This window comes from Balaenoptera musculus, chromosome 5 (genome assembly GCF_009873245.2).
Source record: "Balaenoptera musculus isolate JJ_BM4_2016_0621 chromosome 5, mBalMus1.pri.v3, whole genome shotgun sequence".
Lineage (NCBI taxonomy): Eukaryota > Metazoa > Chordata > Mammalia > Artiodactyla > Balaenopteridae > Balaenoptera > Balaenoptera musculus.
This window is the reverse complement of record NC_045789.1, coordinates 19,150,396-19,173,926: the sequence shown is the minus strand read 5'-3', so window position 1 is coordinate 19,173,926 and position 23,531 is coordinate 19,150,396. Positions and strand designations below refer to the sequence as shown.

General features: G+C 39.5%; 1 protein-coding gene across 1 annotated transcript in view; it reads right to left on the bottom strand.

Moving 5' to 3' along the window:
- Positions 1–23,531, bottom strand: part of METAP1 (methionyl aminopeptidase 1) — a 70,140-nt gene that overhangs the window by 24,527 nt on the left and 22,082 nt on the right. Inside the window, exons 2-3 of the mRNA XM_036853019.1 lie at positions 6,951–7,002; positions 1,164–1,279 (exon numbers count right to left, since the gene is read on the bottom strand). Coding sequence (XP_036708914.1) covers positions 1,164–1,279; positions 6,951–7,002 — 168 coding nt within the window. The remainder of the gene's footprint in view (positions 1–1,163; positions 1,280–6,950; positions 7,003–23,531) is intronic.

Genomic DNA, 23,531 nt, shown 5'->3' with positions numbered 1-23,531 from the left:
TTTCATCTTCAAGAAATTCATGGAAAAGACTCTGACAAGTACAGGTTTCTGGTAACTGACTGTACTGCTGAACTGAATGAATAAGCATTTTCAGAACTCTAATGAAAAACTGATGAACTCATAAAAGTGCTAACAAAAGATCAAGATGAAAAAAAAAATTAATTACATGGGACTGAGTGAACTGATGAGGATGAGTATAATTTTTGTGACTTTCTGTCTGAATTTAAAAAAAAAAAAAAATCCCACAAGGACTCAGAGGCAAAGAATATACAAATCAATTTTCACTGCAAAGTAAAGGAGCTGTTACAGTGGAGGATTACTGGACTGAATGTCAATATTATGACATAGTATGAGTGTGTTTCATGTTTGGTAATTGCAACCATTGTTGCTTTTGTTGTGGTCATCCGTGTACAATGCTTGGTGTCAGTCTATTTATGTCTTGTAAAAATAAAATACAGTGTGTGTGTGTGTGAATAAAAAAAAAAAAAAAAGATTACACGCAGACAAGGAAGGTGCCTGTGTTGTTCCAAACAAATTGGTGAACCAAAATCAGTAACAAAATGATGTCTCAAAGTAAATGTACACCAATATGTTCCTGGACACTATCTCTGGGAGCTACTATTAAACTTTCTTATATTTTTGATATTTTTCCAAATTTTAAAAATTAAAGATGTATCTCTTTTATAAAAAGGAAACAACAGTAAAAAGAATTTAAGTATTTGAGAATGACAAATAAATTTCAACTTAAGTCAATTCCTAGGTTAAGACTCTGAAGTCAGCCTGCCAAGAACACAGGAAGGAACAGGAGGGCAGAAAAGCCGTATCTAAATTAAGGTAGAAGTATATCACACTAAAACAATTCTAGAAAAGTAGTAATATACACTACCATTATGTTGCCCTAAAATATATCTATTCTACCTCATTCTTTTTTAAATATTAAAGAATCCTTCATCTAAAAGTTTTCTACTTCATCCATGATTGCCAATTATCCCTACTAACTTCTAAATAATGTACCATAAAAGTTAACAAGCTAGAATGTAAACTTAATCCTGATCACATGATTCATAATTGGAATACAAATTATGAGCATCATTTTTAGGAAACTGAAAATTATGAAAACTGGTTTAAAAGAATGTTAAATTTTTATTACCTTATTTACTCACCAGTGGATAATGTGGTCTGAGTTTACCAGTGTATCGATAACCTGCCCATGGGTCAGTCTTGATATCACCTTCCACAGTCCAGGGAGACACAGATTCTCGCTTGGCCTTTTCATCTTCTGGGAGACGGACAGATGAACGAGAGAAAGAAACGCCTCAGTGGTCAAGCCACTGAGCAGCAGCATACTTTAACTGTCACTATTTGAAAGCCAAGCCAAAGAGCCCAGGCACAAAATCCAGCAAACTTCTACCCTAACCTAAGTCACCAAAGCTGCTGCTTTCTTGCTATGTCCACAGCCCTATGACTCAGCAAAGATCTAAGTGTCTTGGGAGAAAAAGCCCAAACTAAACATATTCTCATTTTTTGCACAATGTTGAATAGGAACAGCTCATAGTTGAACTCCTTTTCTCGAGTAAATACTAAATGTATTCTCTCTGCAATGTCAATTTATAGGAAGCCTGTTTTTTGAAATACAAAATTTGAGCCTGGGGAGAACTTCCCAACTGAGAGCAGATATTACAAATGGATTCTGTGCTTTTACTAAAAGAACAGATTCTAAATAATCCCAAAGCAAATTTAAAGTAAAAAACGAAAACTTCTCACTTAGCTGATGAATGACTTTCAAGTCAACATTTTAAGTTGCTTAGAAAATTTTGTGAGTATCATTTGCCTTTTTTCAGGAAGGAGGTAACAGAAAGAAGTAGGTAATAGAAGGAAGTAGGAAAAGGCAAAGATACGGGGAGGGAACAATCAATCGAAAGTTACTGAAAATTCATTAGAAAAATTAAGAATCAAACACACACCTTACTACCAGGTTAGTTAATAATATATAATGTTGTGTTTACTGAAATACACCTAAAAATCTTCACACAGAACCTACCCTCAATGGTATCTGAGCACATTAACTGCAGTTCTTATCCAAAAACCAAAATAAAACTACTAACCTAAGACTTTAAACAGCAGGAATTCAAATCCCTCCTACACCAAGTAGCAGCCTATACACCTCCCAATGCACACCAGCGTTTTCCTGATTATTGTAATGTTATCACAGGTTTTAAAAGGCAAGCTTCAAATAATTTTAGAAGTGTACAAGGAAAAAACTCCTCCCTTTAAGCAATCTATTTAAAATTGATTTTGGACAGATGGAATCATATCATCTTAAGCTAAAGAGGAATGGTGAAATGGGTGAAGGTGATCAAAAGGTACAAAATTCCAGTCATATGATAAATAAGTCCTGGGGATATAAAGTACAGCATGGTGACTACAGTTATCAACAACCAGAAGAAGACAATCTAATCTCATTTTCTCATTTTACAGATGAGGAAACTGAGGCAAGATGGTTCACATGGGCACAGAAATGTGGAAATGCTGCTTCCCAGTCCAGTACTCTCTCCAAAGAGCATGTGGTCAACTTGGGATTGAAAGGCCCTTGAGGGGCAATTGAAAAGAATGCAAAAATACAACCAACCCATTCACATTATTTTGGAAGAAAATACAATTATAATATTACATATAAAGTAAAGGAATAGAGGGGACTTCCCTGGCAGTCCAGTGGTTAAGACTCTGAACTCCCAATCAGGGGGCATGGGTTCAAACTCTGGTCGGGGAACTAATAAGATTCCCTCATGCCACATGGCGCAGCCAAAAGAAAAAAAAGTAAAGGAATAGAAAAAGAGAAAGGAAAGCTCTACTACACTACTAAATTTTAGATATCTTTCTCCCCTATGAAGTTCAGGAAAGTTTTCCTATTGACATTAACATTCACACGAAGCTGTTTCTCATTCCAGGACAGAAATGGACTCCATTCACTGCCACTAGGGTCAAACATTATAGAAAATAGTTTAAAATGCAGGCCAACTTATACCTGCTTTAGCTGTGATTGCATCAAGTGCTTCTGTCTGAATCATGAACTTCAAGAATAATTTTCACCAGAAACAGGACAGAACAGCAATCAAGATGCAGGCTTTTTGCTTTAACATACTCCAAGGGAGGGTGCAGGGAAAACGAAGGATGTAAAATCTTTCAAAGCTTTCTACTGATCTGGATTCTGAACCTTCCACAATCGATTTTCAAGAGAAATGAAAGCAGACCTCCAACAAATAATATAACCCAAAAGCTATCTAAATAAGAATGAAATATGGCAAGCTCTTTTCTAGTCTCTAGGTATAATTTACTTAGGGCAAGTTTCTCTTCCGAAGTAAGTTTTACTTAATGTAAACTATTTACGGATCAATTGATCTAAGCCCCTAAGTCCCAGACACATACGTAATAGAAACCAAATAAATATGAATTGGACTGGGGGTCGGTAACAAAATTGCATACTAACTGGTCTTTTTCAAATGACTGTGAAAGCATAGGACAGCATAAGCAAACATCTGTAAGCTGTCTTTCAAACATCACAATGCAACAGGGTCAGGTAAGCTGCAGGTGGTGTCAAAGAGCACCTGATATGTGCAAGATCAGGTACCAAGTACAGCACACCTTTCTTCCTTTCCTCTTTAAAAGGTTCTGTGCAGGTGGCCTCAGCTGCCACCAAAGAACTGCCCATATCTAAGCTTTGCCTGGAAGAGAATTTTCTGATCACAATCCTGACTCAGTTCTCCCAGAGATGATTATTAAATGGCTACTGAGCACTTACTATGCACTGTACATACACCAAGCACTTTACATAGATTTGTTTATTTAACACTCACAATAAATGCATGATTTCGGCAGTTTGGAAGTGAGGCTTAGAGTAATCCGTGCTCACAAAGCTTGGTGGAACCAGTTCTGAAATATTATCTAATACCTTCCCTCCGCAATCCAAAACTCAAGCACACTAATTTGGAAGGGTAGAAGAGTAGAATAAAAAGTATTATTTAGAGGTGTTTTTTTTTTTTTTTTTGGCCGCGCTGCGCAGCTTGTAGGATCTTAGTTCCCCGACCAGGGACTGAACCCAGGCCACGGCAGTGAAAGCACCAAGTCCTAACCATTGGACCGCCAGGAAATCCCACAGAGGTTTTTCTTTTGTGTGTTTTTTTTTTAAACGAGTTTTTATATCATATCTTTGGCTATTCAAAAAATACTTGTCAACCATGTCCACGTTTTACTTCAGGAAAATGGGAGGCAAAGAAACACACTGAGTATATCAGTGGTGAGTGTAAAAAGGGTAAAATAATAGAGTATTGAGATGTGAAGTGCTACAACTTTTACAGATCAGACAGACAAAAGGCAAATGGTACTGTGTAAACTCTGGCAGGAGATATGTGTAAGAAATATGCACCCAAGCATCAGGATTACACGCATTTAAGGGCTTTACAACCTAACTGGTCTTCTTTACTATGACACATAAAAAGTAAATTCTGCTCTTGAGTCATTTAACTCACACTTGAAATATTCCTAAGGTCTGATTAGCTTCTGCAACCAAGAAAACTCCAGGTCCAAATGATTTCACTGGTGAATTCTACCAAACATTTACAGAAGAAATAATACCAATTCTACACAACCTCTTCCAGAAAATAGAAGCGGAGGAAATGTTTCCCATTCTATGAGTCCAGGATTACTCTAATGCCAGATCCAGTCAAAGATATTAAAAGCAAATTACAGACCAATATCCCTCATGAACATAAATATAAATCAGTCATCTTTAATTAGAGATCAGTGCACATGAACTGTTTGCTACATTATTTCACTATTACTTCTTGGAATGAGGTGCTATCTTTGAAGATGCCCTGGCTCCTTCCCAGCCCAACATTCTTTTCCCCTAATCCCTTTCTCAATACTCTTCTTAGCCCTGGAGATCACCTTTCCCCACACCATTCCCTCCTCTAGGACTGTCATCCACAATGGTAGGTGGGGTCAATTTATTAGGGTGTGAAAGACACAGGGCTGGCAGCTGAGGGCTGACTCTACCCAACACAGCCCAAGATGATCAAGAATATTAGGCTCACCCACTGAAGAAATCATCCCCTAAGATCCAAGAGGGCACAATCTGAAACATGGCACCGTACTAAACTCTAGAGGTATAAGTAAAACACAAACCGTCTTAGTCCAGTGCAGTAACAACTACTTAGGGAACACCAGCTGTTTAATTCTCTTGCAGTGTAAGTCATAATGAAATAGCTCTATCCTAGAAACCCAATATTGAAGAAACAAGCACACTTCAATGAGTTGGCAAACACTTGGAGTAGAGACCCATTCTTTCTTTCTTTCCTTCTTTCTTTCTTTCTTTCTTTCTTTATGGCTGCATTGGGTCTTCGTTGCCGCACGCGGGCTTTCTCTAGTTGCCGCGAGGGGGGGGCTACTCTTCATTGCGGTGCACGGGTTTCTCATTGCAGTGGCTTCTCTTGTTGCGGAGCATGGGCTCTAGGCACACAGGCTTCAGTAGTTGTGGCACGTGGGCTCAGCAGTTGTGGCTTGCGGGCTCTAGAGTGCAGGCTCAGTAGCTGTGGTTCACGGGCTTAGTTGCTCCGTGGCACATGGGATGTTCCTGGACCAGGGCTCGAACCCGTGTCCCCTGCATTGGCAGGCGGATTCTTAACCACTGCGCCACCAGGGAAGCCCCAAGTTCTTTTAGTAACATACTCTTTCACCTCAATCCTTCAGTTCCCTGTGCTTTTAAGTTCCTGAATATAAAATGTTAATAATTGGCTCAAAGAGCTCTAAAAATACCTAACACATTTGATATACAGTATTTAAAGTATAAGTGAATAAAATAAAATGGCATGCTTAAACCTATCTCTATACTTTGGAGGTAGCAAATCCTGTCATTTATGCTTTTTAAACTCATTTATTCACATCATTTTTCCTCATCTCTAACCACATTTCCTCCCACAATAGCCTAGCATTTCCATTAAATGTAGACTTCACTTTATACAACCACAGAATATATGTTTTTAAATTTTTATTTCCTTTTCCTTCAAATGGTGGTTCAACTGACCTCAATGAGATTTTTAAGGTATATACACATATAAAACAATCTACCAAACTTTATTACATCAGCAAATTCCTTAAAAATATAAAGTAGATGAACTAAAAATACCAAGATCAGTAAGTTGAAAGAAAACCTTATACCAAGAACCACGTACTATCTGCCAATCCACCCATAAGGATGGCAGTGCTATAAGGAAAAAGGCCCTTGTCAAGTTTCAACTAATTGTGACGAGTTGTTGTGAGCTAGCCACGCTAACGGCTCGAATTTATAGGATGAGTCGCCAAAGCAGGAAAGGCCATTCGAATCAGCAATAGATCAGTGTGGTTGACAGCAATAGCTAAAAAGCAGCCAATAGTTTCACTTTGTGGTGTCTCAAAAAGGAACTTCAAAAAGGAAAATTAAACATTAGACTGTAAGTAATAACATTAAAACACCAAAAAAAAACAAAGCGATATAATTTTGAGTTAGACAAAGCAAATGAAATTGAAACTAAACAAGAACAAAAGCGATTTGATTAAATGAAGCCAGATAGCTCGTGCGCCCCTGCCTACAACACACAAACGCTTCTAGCAAAGGAAAGAGGGTGCCAGACGCCAGAAGTTTAGGACGTCCTCTGGTATTGCTCAAGGCAGACCCCACGCGTGGCAGCCAGCTCATGTTTCCACGTTACATACGTGAAACCAGATTAGCAGAGATATTAGTCACGTTTAATTTAAATGATTACATACCACAAAGAACAAAAAATGTCCTAATTCTAGCTTTTGGGATTATACTGTCAGAACATTCAAATATACGCTTTCAGAGCTGGAAGAATTCTTGTCTTCTGCACAAAGCCACTTCTAAGAAAAATGGTATAGAGATGTGTGACTTTACTTACTTGCTTTCTTATGTAGTAACTTGTGAGTAGCCCAGCTTCCTTTAAAACATTCCTAAAAGGAACAAACATGAAAATTAGTGTCAGGCTTTCCTTTGCTTTTTCTCTTTTTAAATAAATTTATTTCTTTTATTTATTTATTTTTGGCTGTGCTGGGTCTTCATTGCTGCACACGGGCTTTCTCTAGTTGCAGTGAGCGGGGGCTACTCTTCATGGCAGTGTGCGGGCTTCTCATTGCGGTGGCTTCTCTCGTTGTGGAGCATGGGCTTCAGGAGTTGCGGCACGCGGGCTCAGTAGTTGTGGCTCACAGGCTCTAGAGCACAGGCTCAGTACTTCTGGCGCACGGGCTTACTTGCTCCGCGGCATGTGGTATCTTCCCGGACTAGGGATCGAACCCATGTCCCCTGCATTGGAAGGCAGATACTCAACCACTGCGTCACCAGGGAAGCCCCCAGGCTTTCCTTAATTAGAAATATTTTAAAGACCGTTATATATAAGAAATAGTTACTGGAAACTTTATTTGCAAAAATCAACATCTGTAACTTCACTACATTAAATATTTGGAAAAGCTTAAAAATGATAATGCCTATTTTAAAACCCATTTCATAAAGCAACCTAATGGATTAGAGACCTAAACGTAAGACCAGACACTATAAAACTCTTAGAGGAAAACACAGGAAGAACACTCTTTCACATAAATCACAGCAAGATCTTTTTTGATCCACCTCCTAGAGTAATGGAAATAAAAACAAAAATAAACAAATGGGACCTAAAGAAACGTAAAAGCTTTTGCAAAGCAAAGGAAACTACAAACAAGATGAAAAGACAGCCCTCAGAATGGGAAAAAATTTTTGCAAACGAATCAACGGACAAAGGATTAATCTCCAAAATATATAAACAGCTCATGCAGCTCAATACTAAAAAAAAACCAACCCAATCAAAAAATGGGCAGAAGACCTAAATAGACACTTCTCCAAAGAAAACATACAGATGGCCAAGAAGCACATGAAAAGATGCTCAACATCACTAATTATTAGAGAAATGCAAATCAAAACTACAATGAGGTATCACCTCACACCAGTTAGAACGGGCATCATCAGAAAATCTACAAACAACAAATGCTGGAGAGGGTGTGGAGAAAAGGGAACTCTCTTGCACTGTTGGTGGGAATGTAAATTGATACAGCCACTATGGAGAACAGTATGGAGGTTCCTTAAAAAACTAAAAATAGAATTACCATATGACCCAGCAATCCCACTACTGGGCATATACCCTGAGAAAAACCATAATTCAAAAAGACACATGCACCACAATGTTCATTGCAGCACTATTTACAATAGCCAGGTCATGGAAGCAACCTAAATGCCCATCGACAGACAAATGGATAAAGAAGATGTGGTACATATGTACAATGGAATATTACTCAGCCATAAAAAGGAACGAAATTGCATCATCTGTAGAGATGTGGATGGATCTAGAGACTGTCATACAGAGTGAAGTAAGTCAGAAAGAGAAAAACAAGTATCATATATTAACACATATATGTGGAACCTAGAAAAATGGAACAGATGAACCGGTTTGCAGGGCAGAAATTGAGACAAAGATGTAGAGAACAAACGTATGGACACCAAGGCGGGTAAGTGGTGGGTGTTGGGGGGTGGTGGTGTGATGAATTGGGAGACTGGGATTCACATATATACACTAATATGTATAAAATAGATAACTAATAAGAACCTGCTGTATAAAAAAATAAAATAAAATTTAAAAAAAATAAAATAAAATAAAGCAACCTAAACTTCAGATTACATACTTCAAATAAGCCAAAAAACATCAGTCAATATTGTAAACAGTAGCCATAGTTATATTTCAATTTTATGTCATCAAATTATTTTGAAGTATTTGAAAAGAACTCTGAACCAATGAAGTAGTCATACACTGGGGGAAATAAAAATAAGGAAAAGTTTGCAGATTCTTCCATGATTTATAGTAGTTTGACTCCCAGTTAGTCATATCCACTTTCTTTACTACGTGCTGACAGCCCTACTAGACTAGACTGTAAGCTCCATGAGGGAAGGGACTATGTCAAGTTTACCACTATATCTCCAGAGCCAAGCAGAGCGCCTGGCACATGGAGGAGTTTCAGTGAACACCTGCATATTGATCAGAATGGATAAATAAATAACTAGAAAGACTAGACTTAGTAGTTGGGAAAACATGTTCGTGTGACATAGTTCAGACACCAGTAAGTAGTACTGAATTGGGAAAATGAATTCAAGTAGTAAATTGAATTCAAGTAATGAACTCAAGTAATAAATTAGAAAAATGAATTCAACCAGACATAGATTTTATTTATGCTTTGATTTTTATAGCCTTTCCTTCAAAGAATTTAAAATTACTCAAATAAATCATTACAAATACTAAGAAATTTCACAAATTCCTACAAACGTTTTGAGTTTGCAAACACACAAAAAAAATCCAGGAATAAGAGGAAAGCTAAGGAAAAAACAGAAGGAGAAAAAAAAAATCCCTAGGACTATGTAGTAATCAAGACCCATTACACCAGTGATGCTAAAAGCTGCTTTCCCTAGAGATTTACCCAACAGCCTCAGAAAGTCTGGTTTCTCCCTCCAGGGCCAGACCTTCACTACTTCCCCTTCACTCCCCTCGCATCTTCCACAACCAGCAGCAGTTGAGTCAAAAATCCCAGATTAACCCATTACCTCCTACTACAACCTACAACCTCAACAGACTTCAACTGTATAAAAAGGTATATGCAATATTAAAGACTTCTCCAGTTTTGAAGCTGAAACCGAGCTCAGCCTTTTGGGGAGGATGGGAGATATAGGAGGCAGAATAATGGTGCCTAAAGACGTCCGTGTCCTAATCCTCAAAACCTGTGAATATGTTAGTTTACAACTAAGGTAAAGGGGAATGTAAGCTGTTAATCAGCTGACTTTGAGAATGGGGAGACTACACTGTTTACCCAGATGGGACTAATGTGATCACAGGGTCCTTAAGAGGTGGAAGAGGGAGGCAGAAGGAGTCAGAGAAAGATGTAATGATGGAAGCATGGCCACAGAGATGTTACATTACTGGCTATGAAGACAGAGGAAGGGAGCCACCAGCCAAGAGATGCAAGGAGCCTCTAGAAACTGAAAAGAGCAAATAACAGATTCTCCTAGACTCTCCAGAAAGGAATGCCAACCTGCCAACACCTGCTTTTAGCCCCGAGACCTGTGTCAGACATACTGAACTGCAAGATAACAAATCTGTGTTGTTTTAAGCCACCAAGTTTGTTGTAATTTGTTTTGGCAGCTATAGAAAACTAATACAGGAAGGAAACTAGAGTTACCCCTATCTGTTGTCACTACAAAAACTACTCACAACTGGCACAAAAATCAATTCCTCCCCACCATGGAGTTATAGGAAATTAGTAGAAAAACAAATATTTTTCTATGATTTTACCACAAAAAAGGATTATTAAGATTAATCGAAAAGTCCCAAGAACTAAAAAGGAATAAATTATTTCTTCAGTATTAACCTATTACATCAGGGGTCGCCAACCCTCGGGCCATGGACCGGTACCGGTCTGTGGCCTGTTAGGAACCAGGCTGCACAGCAAGAGGTGAGCAGCGGGCGGGTGAGCAAGCGAAGCTTCATCTGTATTAACAGCCGCTCCCCATTGCTCACATTACCACCTGAGCTCCGCCTCCTGTCAGATCAGCAGCATTAGATTCTCACAGGAGCGTGAACACTACTGTGAACTGTGCATGCGAGGGACCTAGGTTGTGCGCTCCTCATGAGAATCTGATGCCTGATGATCTGAGGTGGAGCTGAGGAGGTGAGGCTAGCGCTGGGGAGTGGCTGCAAATACAGATTATCATTAGCAGAGAGGTTTGACTGCACAGAGACCATAATCAATCAGCTGCTTGCAGACTCATCAAAACCCTATCAGTGAGTGGCAAGTGAAAATGAGCTCAGGGCTCCCACTGATTCTGCATTACGGTGACTTGTATAATTATTTCATTATATGTTACAATGTAATAATAATAGAAATAAAGTGCACAATAAATGTAATGTGCTTGAATCATCCCGAAACCACCACCCCCCCACCCTGGTCCATGGAAAAATTGTCTTCCACGAAAGCAGTCCCTGGTGCCAAAAAGGTTGGGGACCGCTGCATTACATAAGAAAGGAAAACTCAATGTTGAATTATAATAGGAAGACAACCATAGTAAAAACTGTAAATTATCATTTGCTAAATATATGTGCACTATACACCTATATCTCATTTCATCCTCACGAAAATCCTGCGAGGCAGATGGCACTGTCCCCATTTTACAAATGATAAAACTGAAGCACAGATAAACTAGGTAATCTTGTCTATCACATAACAGAACCGTACCTGGCAGAAGAGGACTCAAAACCAGGATTACCTGACTACAGGTCATGCTTTCTCACTGACTGTTTTACAGTGTGTGAATGGGCTGGGTGGGGCAGGGGGGGGCGGCGTGGTTTGCGCATACTCAATTCAAAGCACTGATTTAGCACCAAACCTGGAACTAGAAAACACAGGTGTGATTAAGCTGTACCATGTATTAGCTATACCATTATAAGCTCTAAAATTTTACCTTTAAGTCTAGGAAATGATGATACTTACTACCAGTTTAATGGATCCTCAGTTGCTCCACCTATAAAGTGGGTTGATTTTCTCCAGGAGAAGATCACATACCAGATTAAAGGAGATAATGCAACTAACATATATAAAAATAGTTAAAGTGTCTAGCACATAGCAAGTATCAATGTATGACATCTTAGTGCTTACCACCATACCCAGCATTAAGCAGGTTTTCTCCACAACCGTTAGGGAAGAAACAAAGATAATGTGATCATATACACAAAAGCCTTCTAGGGGATTCCCTGGTGGTCCAGTGGTTAGGTCTCCACGCCTTTTCACTGCCGAGGGCCTGGGTTCATCCCTGGTTAGGGAACTAAGATCCCACATGCCACACAGTGCAGCCAAAAAAAAAAAAAGCCTTGTAGCTGTAGAAGGAAATGTGAACTGCTTTCATCACTTTCCAGGACAGACTGCAAGCTGCCTGCTTCATAGCCATCCTCCCCTTTCCTCAACAGCCAAAGAACCCTGCTAGAGTGGAGGTGTGGGAACACTGCTAAAAACATTCCCAGCCTCCTTGAAGCTGCAGGTGGACACGTGACCCAGTCTGGCCAACCAAGTGTAAGCCCAGTTGTTGGGTGGGGCTTCTGCAAAGCTTCTGAGAAAAGAAACACCTATCTTTTACTCTTTGCCCTTTCCCCTCTTCAAACCCGGAGATGTTGCTTGAAGTGAAGTAGCAGTGCTGTGCCTGCAAAACGACAAGCACACCCCAAGAAGCCTAGGTCCCTAATGACTTTGTGGGGCTGCTGTTCCAAGTCTCAACACATCCACCTCCAGACCCCTCATCATAGTAGAAAAACAATAACAGAGACGTCAGTAAAAAACTCCACAACTTTAGTTTTGGTGGATATACTGGTTAGAAATTGCATTGGATTATGAGGTACGAAAACTCAAAGAAGAGTGGGATAAACAATCACTCACCTGTTTAATAAAAGACAAAAAGGAGGCTGGAAGAGTGATGGGTGAAAGCAGCAATAATAAAATCCCTGGAACCTGTAAAGTGTTACCTTATTCGGGAAAGGGGTGGCTGCATGTGTGATTAAATTAAGGATTTTACGATAGGGAAATTATCCTGGATTACGCAGGTTGGCCCTAAATGCCATCATCACGAGTGTCCTTGTAAGAAGGAGGAAGAGGGGGGGTTCACACACAGAGAAAAGGAAAACGTAATGTGCTAGGAGGGCAGAGATCAGAGTGATGCAGTAGAGCCCCTGGAGGGAGCATGGCCCTGCCAGCACCTTGATTTAGGTTCAATGAAACTGATTTTGGACTTCTGGCCTCCAGAACTAAAAGAGGATAAATGTCTGTTGATTTAAGCCACTCAGTTTGGGGGATTTGTTACAGCGGCCACAGGAAACTAATACAGTGACTAACAAGACATCAGGGCACACACTAAAACAGGGTGAGGGACTAACTACAGTCTTTCTGAAGCTTTTTCCACTTACGTGTACTTATTTATGGACTCAACTCCCAATTATCCACGGTAATTTTTAAATGGGGCAAGCAAAGGCACATGACGTTACTTTAAGAAACCTAACTTCAGTCAGCAATTTCAACCTCTTCTCTTCCTTCCCTCTCCAAACTATTCCTCCTCATAGACGTGACTGGCAAAAGTGACGAGACAGACTGGAGCTTCTTGTTTTCCTTCTTCCAGTCTAGCCTACAGCAGAGATGCTTATGGTAGTAAGACTGTCAGCAAGGAAAAGGTCAGGGATGGAAGGAAGGGAGTGAAGGGAGAAGTTCAGGGCAGGTCCTAGGACCGCAGTCTGAGTCCACCAAGCCCAGAGGCAAAAATCCCACCATGGCAGCACGGTAGGCATGCTACTGCCATCCTTCACTTCCAGGCCTTGACTCCAATGTTTCCTTAACACCAGGCCAACCATCTGCATACCAACTATGCTTGGTACAATTTTCAATCCATTTTCATTATGCCAGCTTAGAATAAAGCAACTGAATGTCTGCCCAATGAGAACTAAGTATGGCGAAAGTGGCTTACCTGTCTCCTAGGTATTGATACAGCCAATACTACAGCAATACTGTGAATAGTCTTCCCTGAAAAAATTAAAGATTCCAGCTAAATAAACCCCTTTAAAGAACTTAAGATATAACTGAATCAGGATCCAAAAAAAAAAAAAAAAAAATCAATAGGTAATTTGAAAAGGGAAACACAGTTTGAAAACTAGAATAAATTTACAATTTTCTAGAAGATGAAATTTGCCAAGCAGCCGATTTCCCACCCAACAGCAACTCTACTCTGTCTTATATCTTATGTAAAATTGATAGAGATTTTTTAAATGCTACTATGTTAATATATCCCAACACAAATAACCATTTTTAAAATGAATTTTATCTTCTACAGACAATGTAATAATTTTAAATTCTTGCTCAGGGCCATATATAATATCTTGTATGTCCAAATCAAATGCAGACTGGAAAGTGAATATCTTTAATGTTTAATGATACCATCTAGGCTTGAGTATACATTTCACTGTATCAATTCCTATAGTACAATACTTAACATTTTCAGACCACTGAAAGCCTTTGAGAATCTTGGGAAAGCAATCATTCCCCGCCACAGAAAAAAATTATATCCATGCACATATAAAATACAGAGTGCCATGTGGTTGTAACGTGAACTCTGTACTTGTATGTATGAGTGAATGAATGAACAGACTTGTAAGCACATGTTTATATGCACATAGGTGCTGGGCATTCAGCAGTGAACAATATAGGCCTATTCTAGACAAATATTACATGGCTAATCACACAATTTACTACATAGTTTAAGTCATAAGGGCTAAACAGAAAAAATACACAGTGCTGTGACAAGAGGTAGAAGACAAGAGCTAAAGACAGAGGCAGAGATCAGAGCCTGTTAAAAATTCTGGTCTATTCTAATGACAACAGAAAAAGCCATTAAAGGGTTTTAAATGAAGGAACAACCTGATGAAGACTTGATTTTACAGCATCCCTGATCTCCATCCACAAACCCAAAATTAAAACTTTAATACGCAGAATGGTCCTGAAGAACTCCATAAAACTGATTTTTAATACAGGCAGTCCTTGCTTTGCATAGTAGTAAACAACCATACAAGCTGTAACCGTAAAAAGCAATCTTCATAATCAACAGGGAAAATCACAATTGTTCCATGACCTTTAAAACTTTTTATCAAAATATTAAAAATTCTCTTGGGCTTTCCTGGTGACACAGTGGTTAAGAATCCGCCTGCCAATGCAGGGGACACGGGTTCGATCCCTGGTCCGGGAAGATCCCACATGCCACGAAGCAATTAAGCCCATGTGCCACAACTACTGAGCCTGAGGTCTAGAGCCCGCGAGCCACAACTACTGAGCCCACGTGCCACAACTACTGAAGCCCGCACGCGTAGAGCCCGTGCTCTGCAACAAGAGAAGCCACTGCAGTGAGAAGCCCGTGCACCGCAACGAAGAGTAGCCCCCGCTCGTTGCAACTAGAGAAGCCTGTGCACAGCAACGAAGACCCAACACAGTCATAAATAAATAAATAAATAAATAAATAAATAAATAAATAAATAATTGAACAAGATGTTTTAAAAAATTCTCGTACTGTAGGTTATAAATATACAGGAAACTGAAAAAGTAAAACTAATATTTGTTTAGTATACTGTAATTTAAAACATTAGATATATTGAAAATTAGAGTATTTTATTTCTTTATTTAAAAACTTATCAAGACTAATTTGAACACGTGTGCCTTCTTCCCACTGTATAACTCAGTAAACAGAGTGAATATCATTGTTATGCTTGGCAGATTGTCATATGCCTTTTTAGGTTTAAAACAGCTTCCAAATTTTATCCTTTGCACTCTCAATACCTCTGAGAGTTCTTTTAATGTAAAGTTTTTTATTGGTGTCACTTCCCCTGAGACACCATCATTCTTTTCATCACAACCATTTTCCTCATTTATGTCAACAAGTCTGTCCGACTTCCTCTGGCTGCACATCTATAGAGTCTCTAGAAAGGTGGGCAATGTCAACACTCCCCTGGGTCAGCTGTTTCTTCCACAACTCCATTTATGTTCCATTTAGATTTCACTTCCAGCATTAACACTTAGCACTTCTTTGTTGCACTTCCATCTTTGTTAGCCAATTCCTTCTTTCAATGATCCATTTTTGTAAAATGTCACATAAGTTTATCATTGGGAAACAAGAAAGCTAGGCAGCTACAGGCTCTGCTGTCTGCAAGAGAACCGAGTGACAGATGCACAGGGACCAATTGCTGACAGGCTTTGAAAGAAGTGGAGGGACTGGTCACTCACTGATCAAGACGCACAGCTGTGATTTACGCAGTGATCTGAGGACTGAAGAGCTAGCAGTGAAGTCTTATGTACTTCATGTCATTACTCATGTTGTTGGGAGACTGGTTTTAACTACTCTGTGGTAACTAGATTCATGCATATCAAAATTGCAAAATAAGATCTGCCTTTATATAGTTGGCAACCCGATACAACCTATTTATAAAACTTTTCTAAATAGGTTATGTGAACAAAATACTTTTGCCTCACCCAGCATCTTTTTTTACCCTCACAGAAGCTGACACGTATTTCCTTAAATAAAATAACATCTCTATCCCAACTGATTCATTTAGAGAACACAGAAGTTTACACACCAATTTAAATCAAGAAAGAGAGGGGGAAGAACGAACCATCAGAGAGGAGAGATAAAAGAAGCACTTAAAATGTTAAAGAAAATTAGTATTTTCACCTAATTTTTTTAACACTGCAAAAAAATCCATTACCTACTTACTACTAAGGATAATTCATAATTCATAAAGGGTTTACAGGTAGGGACAACTCAAAACTCACATGATTTTCTAAATTAAGTTTAGGGCAGCAGCTAAAATCATGGACTTTGAAGTCAGACAGACTTGTCCCATAGCTTGATCATTTATTAGCTGTAAGGGGAAAAAAATCTTAATATCTCTACGTTCCACTTTCCTCAACTGCAATGTAGGGAAAACTGTGTAAAAATGTGTGGCCAATAACAGTTTTATCAATTTTATTTTATTTTTATAAATTTATTTATTTTTGGCTGCGTTGGGTCTCAGTTGCTGCGCGCGGGGCTTTCTCTAGTTGTGGCGAGCGGGGGCTACTCTTCGTTGCGGTGTGCGGGCTTCTCATTGAGGTGGCTTCTCTTGTTGTGGAGCATGGGCTCTACGTGCACGGGCTTCAGTAGTTGTGGCTCGCAGGCTCAGTAGTTGTGGTTCACGGGCTCTAGAGCGCAGGCTCGGTAGTTGCGGTGCATGGGCTTAGTTGCTCCACAGCATGTGAGATCTTCCCAGACCAGGGATCGAACCCATGTCCCCTGCACTGGCAGGCGGATTCTTAACCACTGCGCCACCAGGGAAGTCCCTCAATCTTATTATTTTTAAAAGCAATTTAAACTTGAAATTTGAAAAGATGATGCACCTGTATATTTTTAACATGTCTGTGTCAACCCTGCCCTGAATTCTTAGCTTATGAAAACTTAACGGCAATTAGGCAGCTAGTGATGACTGTGGCCTTTGTAGCTGACCAGCATCACTGTCCACGGAACCTGCGCATTGGGGAAGGGGATGCAAGAGTCGGGAAGAGGGACTTCCCTGGTGGCACAGTGGTTAAGCATCTGCCTGCCAGTGCAGGGGACACAGGTTCGACCCCTGGTCTGGGAAGATCCCACACATGCCTCAGAGTAACTAAGCCCGTGCACACCACAACTACTGAGCCCACATGCTGCAACTACTGAAGCCCGCGCACCTATAGCCCATGCTCCGCAACAAAAGAAGCCACCTCAATGAGAAGCCCGTGCACCGCAACGAAGAGTAGCCCCCGCTCGCCGCAACTAGAGAAAGTCCACGCGCAGCAACGAAGACCCAAGGCAGCCAAAAATAAATAAAATTAAAAAAAAAAAAAAAAAGAGTCGGGAAGAACCTTAGGTTTGAACAGGCTCTCCAGCTAACACAGGGACCATCACAGAGAACAGCCTGCCAGCTCAAGGTGTGTGAGCACAACTTGCGACTAATCTTTGGCAGAATTCTAAGCTATTCAGAAACAAAAGCAAACCTTAGGAAGCCAGGTTTTAGGGTTGTTTTTTAATTTAATTTTTTTTTTAATTTTATTTATTTATTTATTTATTTATTTTTGACTGTGTTGGGTCTTCGTTTCCGTGCGAGGGCTTTCTCTAGTTGCGGCAAGTGGGGGCCACTCTTCATCGTGGTGCGCGGACCTCCCACTTTCACGGCCTCTCTTGCTGCGGAGCACAGGCTCCAGACGCGCAGGCTCAGCAATTGTGGCTCACGGGCCTAGTTGCTCCGCGGCACGTGGGATCTTCCCAAACCAGGGCTCGAACCCGTGTCCCCTGCATTGGCAGGCAGACCCTCAACCACTGCGCCACCAGGGAAGCCCCTTTTTTAATTTTTTAAATTAAAGAAACATTGAGCAGAGACATCAGTAGCCACTGTAAAGGAGACAAAAGTCAGAGGTTCACAGATTTAGTCCAACTACAAAACCCAAACAGAATGTATGGCACAGCTATTTGAGGAACCACTGAACTGGTGATGAGTTTACCATCCTCCCCCACCAAAATCACCAGGGGCAACATGGAAGGGACCACCGGGGCACAAACACAGAGCAGTCCAGAAGCCCTCTAATTCTGGCTCAAGGAACAGGAAAGGGAACTCCTAGCACTCAGAATACAGTCCACCTTCTTTTCTCGTTTCTGTCTTCTCACACCCCAAACCCCAAGTGATCCTGAGGCGACCCACAACGTGAGCTCATAGGAGTCAAAGTTCTGAGGAAGAGGCATCTCCTCTCTGATCAGTGAAGCTATGGTCCAGCGAGGGTGGGGCTGAACCCCATTATTTTCTTCTCTCTGTGTCCTCCTGTCATTTGGCCCAGACAAGGCACAGTCATGAAGTATGCAGCAAAGCAGGTAACTAAAACCCCAGCTTTCTGGCCAGAGGACCAAAAATGAGAATTCCCAAGGAACCGGAAAGTACCAGGAAGGAGCTCCAGAAAGTGACCCCATAAAGCTGTTCATAATACAATACTGATGTGTGTGAGAACAGAATAGAGAGGCCATCGTCCAGGTCTCAGGGACAGATCTGAATGGCACTGCTAGGTTTTGAAAACTGAACTGACACTGGACCCAAAGAAGGCATGTTAGAACTTGCAGGCTGAATCTAACCAGATTAGTAGCCAGCTAAAACTTAAAATATCAACATTCTTCACAAGATTTAAACAAGACTCAAGATCTCATAATATTCAAAATCTCTAGGATACAATCTAAAATTATTCAGCATATAAAGAACCTAGACAATTTCAATTTACAAGGGAAGTGAGTCAACAGACACCAATGCTAAGATGACACCAATGTTGGCATTAACTGACAAAGACTTTAAAGCAGCTATTATTAAAGCATTCCAACAATCAATCAAAACACTCTTCAATCAATGGGAAAAAAAGAAAATCTTCGCAAAGAAGATGTAAAGAAAAACCAAATGAAAATTTTAAAATTGAAAAATACAATGCCAAACTAAAAAACTAATTGGATGTACTCAATAGCATAATGAAGATGTCAAAGGAAAGATTCAGTGAACTAAAAGACTGAAAGAAATTATCCCATTTGAACGCAGAAAAGATTTTTTTTAAAAAATGAACAGAGCCTCAGGACCTATACAACATAACAAAGAAAATTACTAAGGGTAAAGAGGAAAATTACAGAATTTTTTTTAAAAGATCAATTAACTAAGATGATGTAACAGTCTAAATTGTATATATCAAACAACAGAGCTTCAAAATACATGAAGCAGAAAGTAACAGAAGTGCAAGAAGAAAAAGAAAAATCCACAATATAGTTGGAAACAAAAATCAACAACCATTCATGATAAAAACTCTCAGTAAACTAGAAGAGAATTTCCTCAACTTGATAACGATCATCTACAAAAAGCCTACAGATTATATCATATTTAATGTGAAAGACACAGTGCTTTCTCCCTAAGATCAGAACCAGACAAGGATGTCCACTTTCAACATGGATATTTCAACATCACACTGGAAGTCTTACAATGCAACAAGGTAAGAAAAATATAAAAGGCATACAGACCAGAAAGGAAGAAATTAAACTGTCCCCATTCAAAGCTGACATAATTATCTATATAAAAATACCAAGGGAAAAAAACTCCCAGAACTAAAATATTAGTTTAGCAGGGCCACAAATACAAGGTCAACACACAAAAACCCACCATATTTCTATATACTGGCCATGTGTAATTGGAAATACACAAAATAACACCATTTACAATCACTCCTCCCAATATTAAATAAATAGTATAAATATAACAAAAGACGCACAGGAGCTGTATGCTGAAAACTAAGAAACAATGATAAAAGAAATCAAGTAAGAATTAAATAACTAGACATCCTGTGCTCTTGAAGTAGAAGACTAAATACAGGAAAGATGTCAATTCTCCCCAAATTCATTTATAAGTTTTAAGCAATTCCAATCAAAATCTCAACAGGAGGGGACTTCCCTGGTGGTCCACACTCCCCATGCAGGGGGCTTGGGTTCAATCCCTGGTCAGGGAACAAGATCCCACATGCCGCAACTAAAAATCCCACATGCCGCAAGGAAGATCCCGCGTGCTGCAACTAAGACCCAGCACAGCCAAATAAATAAATAATAAATAAATAAATAAATTTTTTTAAAAAAATCCCAACAGGATTTTTTTTTAACATAGAAAAGTATGATTCTAGAGTTGATATGCAAAGGCAAACTAGAATAGCTAAAACAATTTTGAAAAAGAATAAAACTGGAGGTATCTTATACTTTTTCTTATATTAAGGAAATACTTTTTTCTATTTCTACTCTTAAAATAATGTTATTAGGAACTGGTATTGAATCCTATCAAATTCATTTAAGCATCTTCATAAGCAATTTTTTGTATCTGATGTAATGATTTGATGTATTATATTAATAGCTTCACCTATTATTTAATGATTTCTACCTCCCTGAAATAAACTAGCTGACTGTGGTGTATTATTCCTTTACATACTGCATAATGCAACTTAGTAATATTTGTTTTACAAAGTTGTAGGCATTTTATGTCTCTCGATATGTATTGCTGGATATTTTAATCCAGGGTTTTCTTGCTGCTCTTTCTTCCCTTTCCTGTCTACCTGCCATTTCACTATTACTACCAACCCTTATTACTACTGGCCAACAGATAATAGGGAAGGATAATACTCTGCTTCAAAATTTGTCTCAAAAATAAAAATAGCCCTGTCATCATCTTAATGAGTAAAAAAGGACCAAGTGGTGACTATCTATAAAGGAAGGTTCCCATCAAGCTGGGTTAGCACATCACCTTCCATTACAGATAAAAGCCTGTCCAGCCTTGACATTTGCTAATGGAAACTACCATTTGGTGAGGGCCTTTTTTGTGCCAGGCACCTTACATGTACTATATCATTAAAACTTCACACTAATCCTAGGAACTGCATATTAATATTCCCATTTTACAGATGGGGAAACTAAAGCAGGAAAGGGGTAAATAATATGAACCAGTTCAAACAGCTGTTGGGTGGCAGAGCTGGAACTGCAACACAGGGCTCTCTGGCTCCAAAGTCTACTCTCTTTCTATCTAGCTACAAGGCTCACAGGACAGTGCTCTGAAGAAGCAACGGCTCAGTAAAAGGGATAAGATACAGCTCTGCACCAAAATCCCCCACCCCAATCCCTTGCCTTATGCATCGCCTCCATCTGGCTGTCCCTGAGTTGTATCCTCTATAATAAACTGGTAAACACAAATAAAAGCAAAAACAATCTAGCAGCATACAGAGGAGAGAGGAAGAAGCAGGTAAGATCTAGGTAAAAGGAAACAGATTTAAGAAAAAAGGTTAAATAAAAAGTTTTAACTTAAAAAATTTTTTTATATAAATATGAAAAATACATAAACATTTCTCAGTGTATACTAAGAATTGGCAAAGGATAAAGTCAAAGAAGAAACGAAAGACTGGTCTCAAACAGAATCATACCACTTATTAAACATTCTATAATTAAATGTTTTCATCCACAGAGCTTATATTACTGTATGTTAATTCTCTTACCATTAGTAATTATTTTCCTACTAGACACTATAATAAACCATGTAATCAAGAAAGTTTCTTGGGCTTCCCTGGTGGCGCAGTGGTTGAGAATCTGCCTGCCAATGCAGGGGACACGGGTTCGAGCCCTGGTCTGGGAAGATCCCACATGCCGCGGAGCAACTGGGACCGTGAGCCACAATTGCTGAGCCTGCGCGTCTGGAGCCTGTGCTCCGCAACAAGAGAGGCCGCGATAGTGAGAGGCCTGCACACCGCGATGAAGAGTGGCCCCCACTTGCCGCAACTAGAGAAAGCCCTCGCACAGAAACGAAGACCCAACACAGCCATAAATTTAAAAAATTAATTAATTAATTTTTTAAAAAAAGAAAGTTTCTTATTGAATTCTGTTGACTAATATGCTGATTAAGAGATGCACCACATTCTTTGAAAACACCTTGGGATACATAGCAAACTGTTAATATTTAATAGAGATCCTGGGGAATTAGAGATAAATTTGGGGAGGAGGCACCCATCACTTTAAATTCTCTACAACTATCATGTATTATCTTTTGTAATAAACAAAATATAATATTACTATAATAAAATAACTTCCGAGATTTTCATGGAATTAAAACACATACACAGAAAAACACTCAGCATCAAAACTATACTGAATAGGGGTTTCCCTGGTGGCGCAGTGGTTGAGACTCTGCCTGCCAATGCAGGGGACACGGGTTCGAGCCCTGGTCTGGGAAGATCCCACATGCCGCGGAGCAACTAGGCCCGTGAGCCACAGTTACTGAGCCTGCGCGTCTGGAGCCTGTGCTCCGCAACAAGAGAGGCCGCGATAGTGAGAGGCCCGCGCACCGCGATTTAGAGTGGCCCCCACTTGCCACAACTAGAGAAAGCCCTCGCACAGAAACGAAGACCCAACACAGCCATAAATAAATAAATAATTTTTTTTAAAAACTATACTGAAGAGAATTTAACCATCCTGATGCATCAGTAGCTCCCAGAAAGGACTTTACATAAACAGAATAAACTCATTAACTTTAAATTACAATATTGAAAAGTTATTAAATGCTAAGCAAGGGAGTTCCCTGGTGGCCTAATGGTAAGGATTCCAGGCTTTCACTGCCATGGCCCGGATTCAATCTCTGGTCCGGGAACTGAGATCCTGCAAGCCACAGGGCACGGCCAAAAAAAAAAATGCTAAGCAAATCACTCCACTAGATTACTAATTCTTCATGTTGGTAAAATGCAACCTCTAAATAACAAAAACGAGCAAACTTTGCCAGAACGTTATACAGCATGACTTTTTAAACTCCTTCTGGTGGGTTACAAGCAAGTCCTTTCTTCCTCATTTTCAAACAAAGAAAACAAAATAAAACAAAAAACTACCTGCCTATTCAAGAAGACCTACTAGACACAAGGTAGAGGAAGGAATAGGGTAACATTAAAAAGTTCAGGAAAATGTCCTTTCAAGAAGATACAACAAGCCTATTTTATAAATTCTAGAGATACTGCTTTAGCAACCACATTGCCGTATTGTGGTTCCATAACTATAAGACTTGGTTGTTTCTATTTTGAAACTTTCAACAAATAGAAGGTTTAAGAGTTGCCAAAATCAATCATTTAATATTAAATGAGTGCTCAGTATATAAAAAGCATTCCTGAATTTGAAAGTACCTATTCTGGGTCCAAACTAAGGTATTCCATGTAAAATTGCCATTTAATACCTTCTACCATCACACACACACACACACACACACACACACACACACACACACCTCTAAATAACAAAATAATTT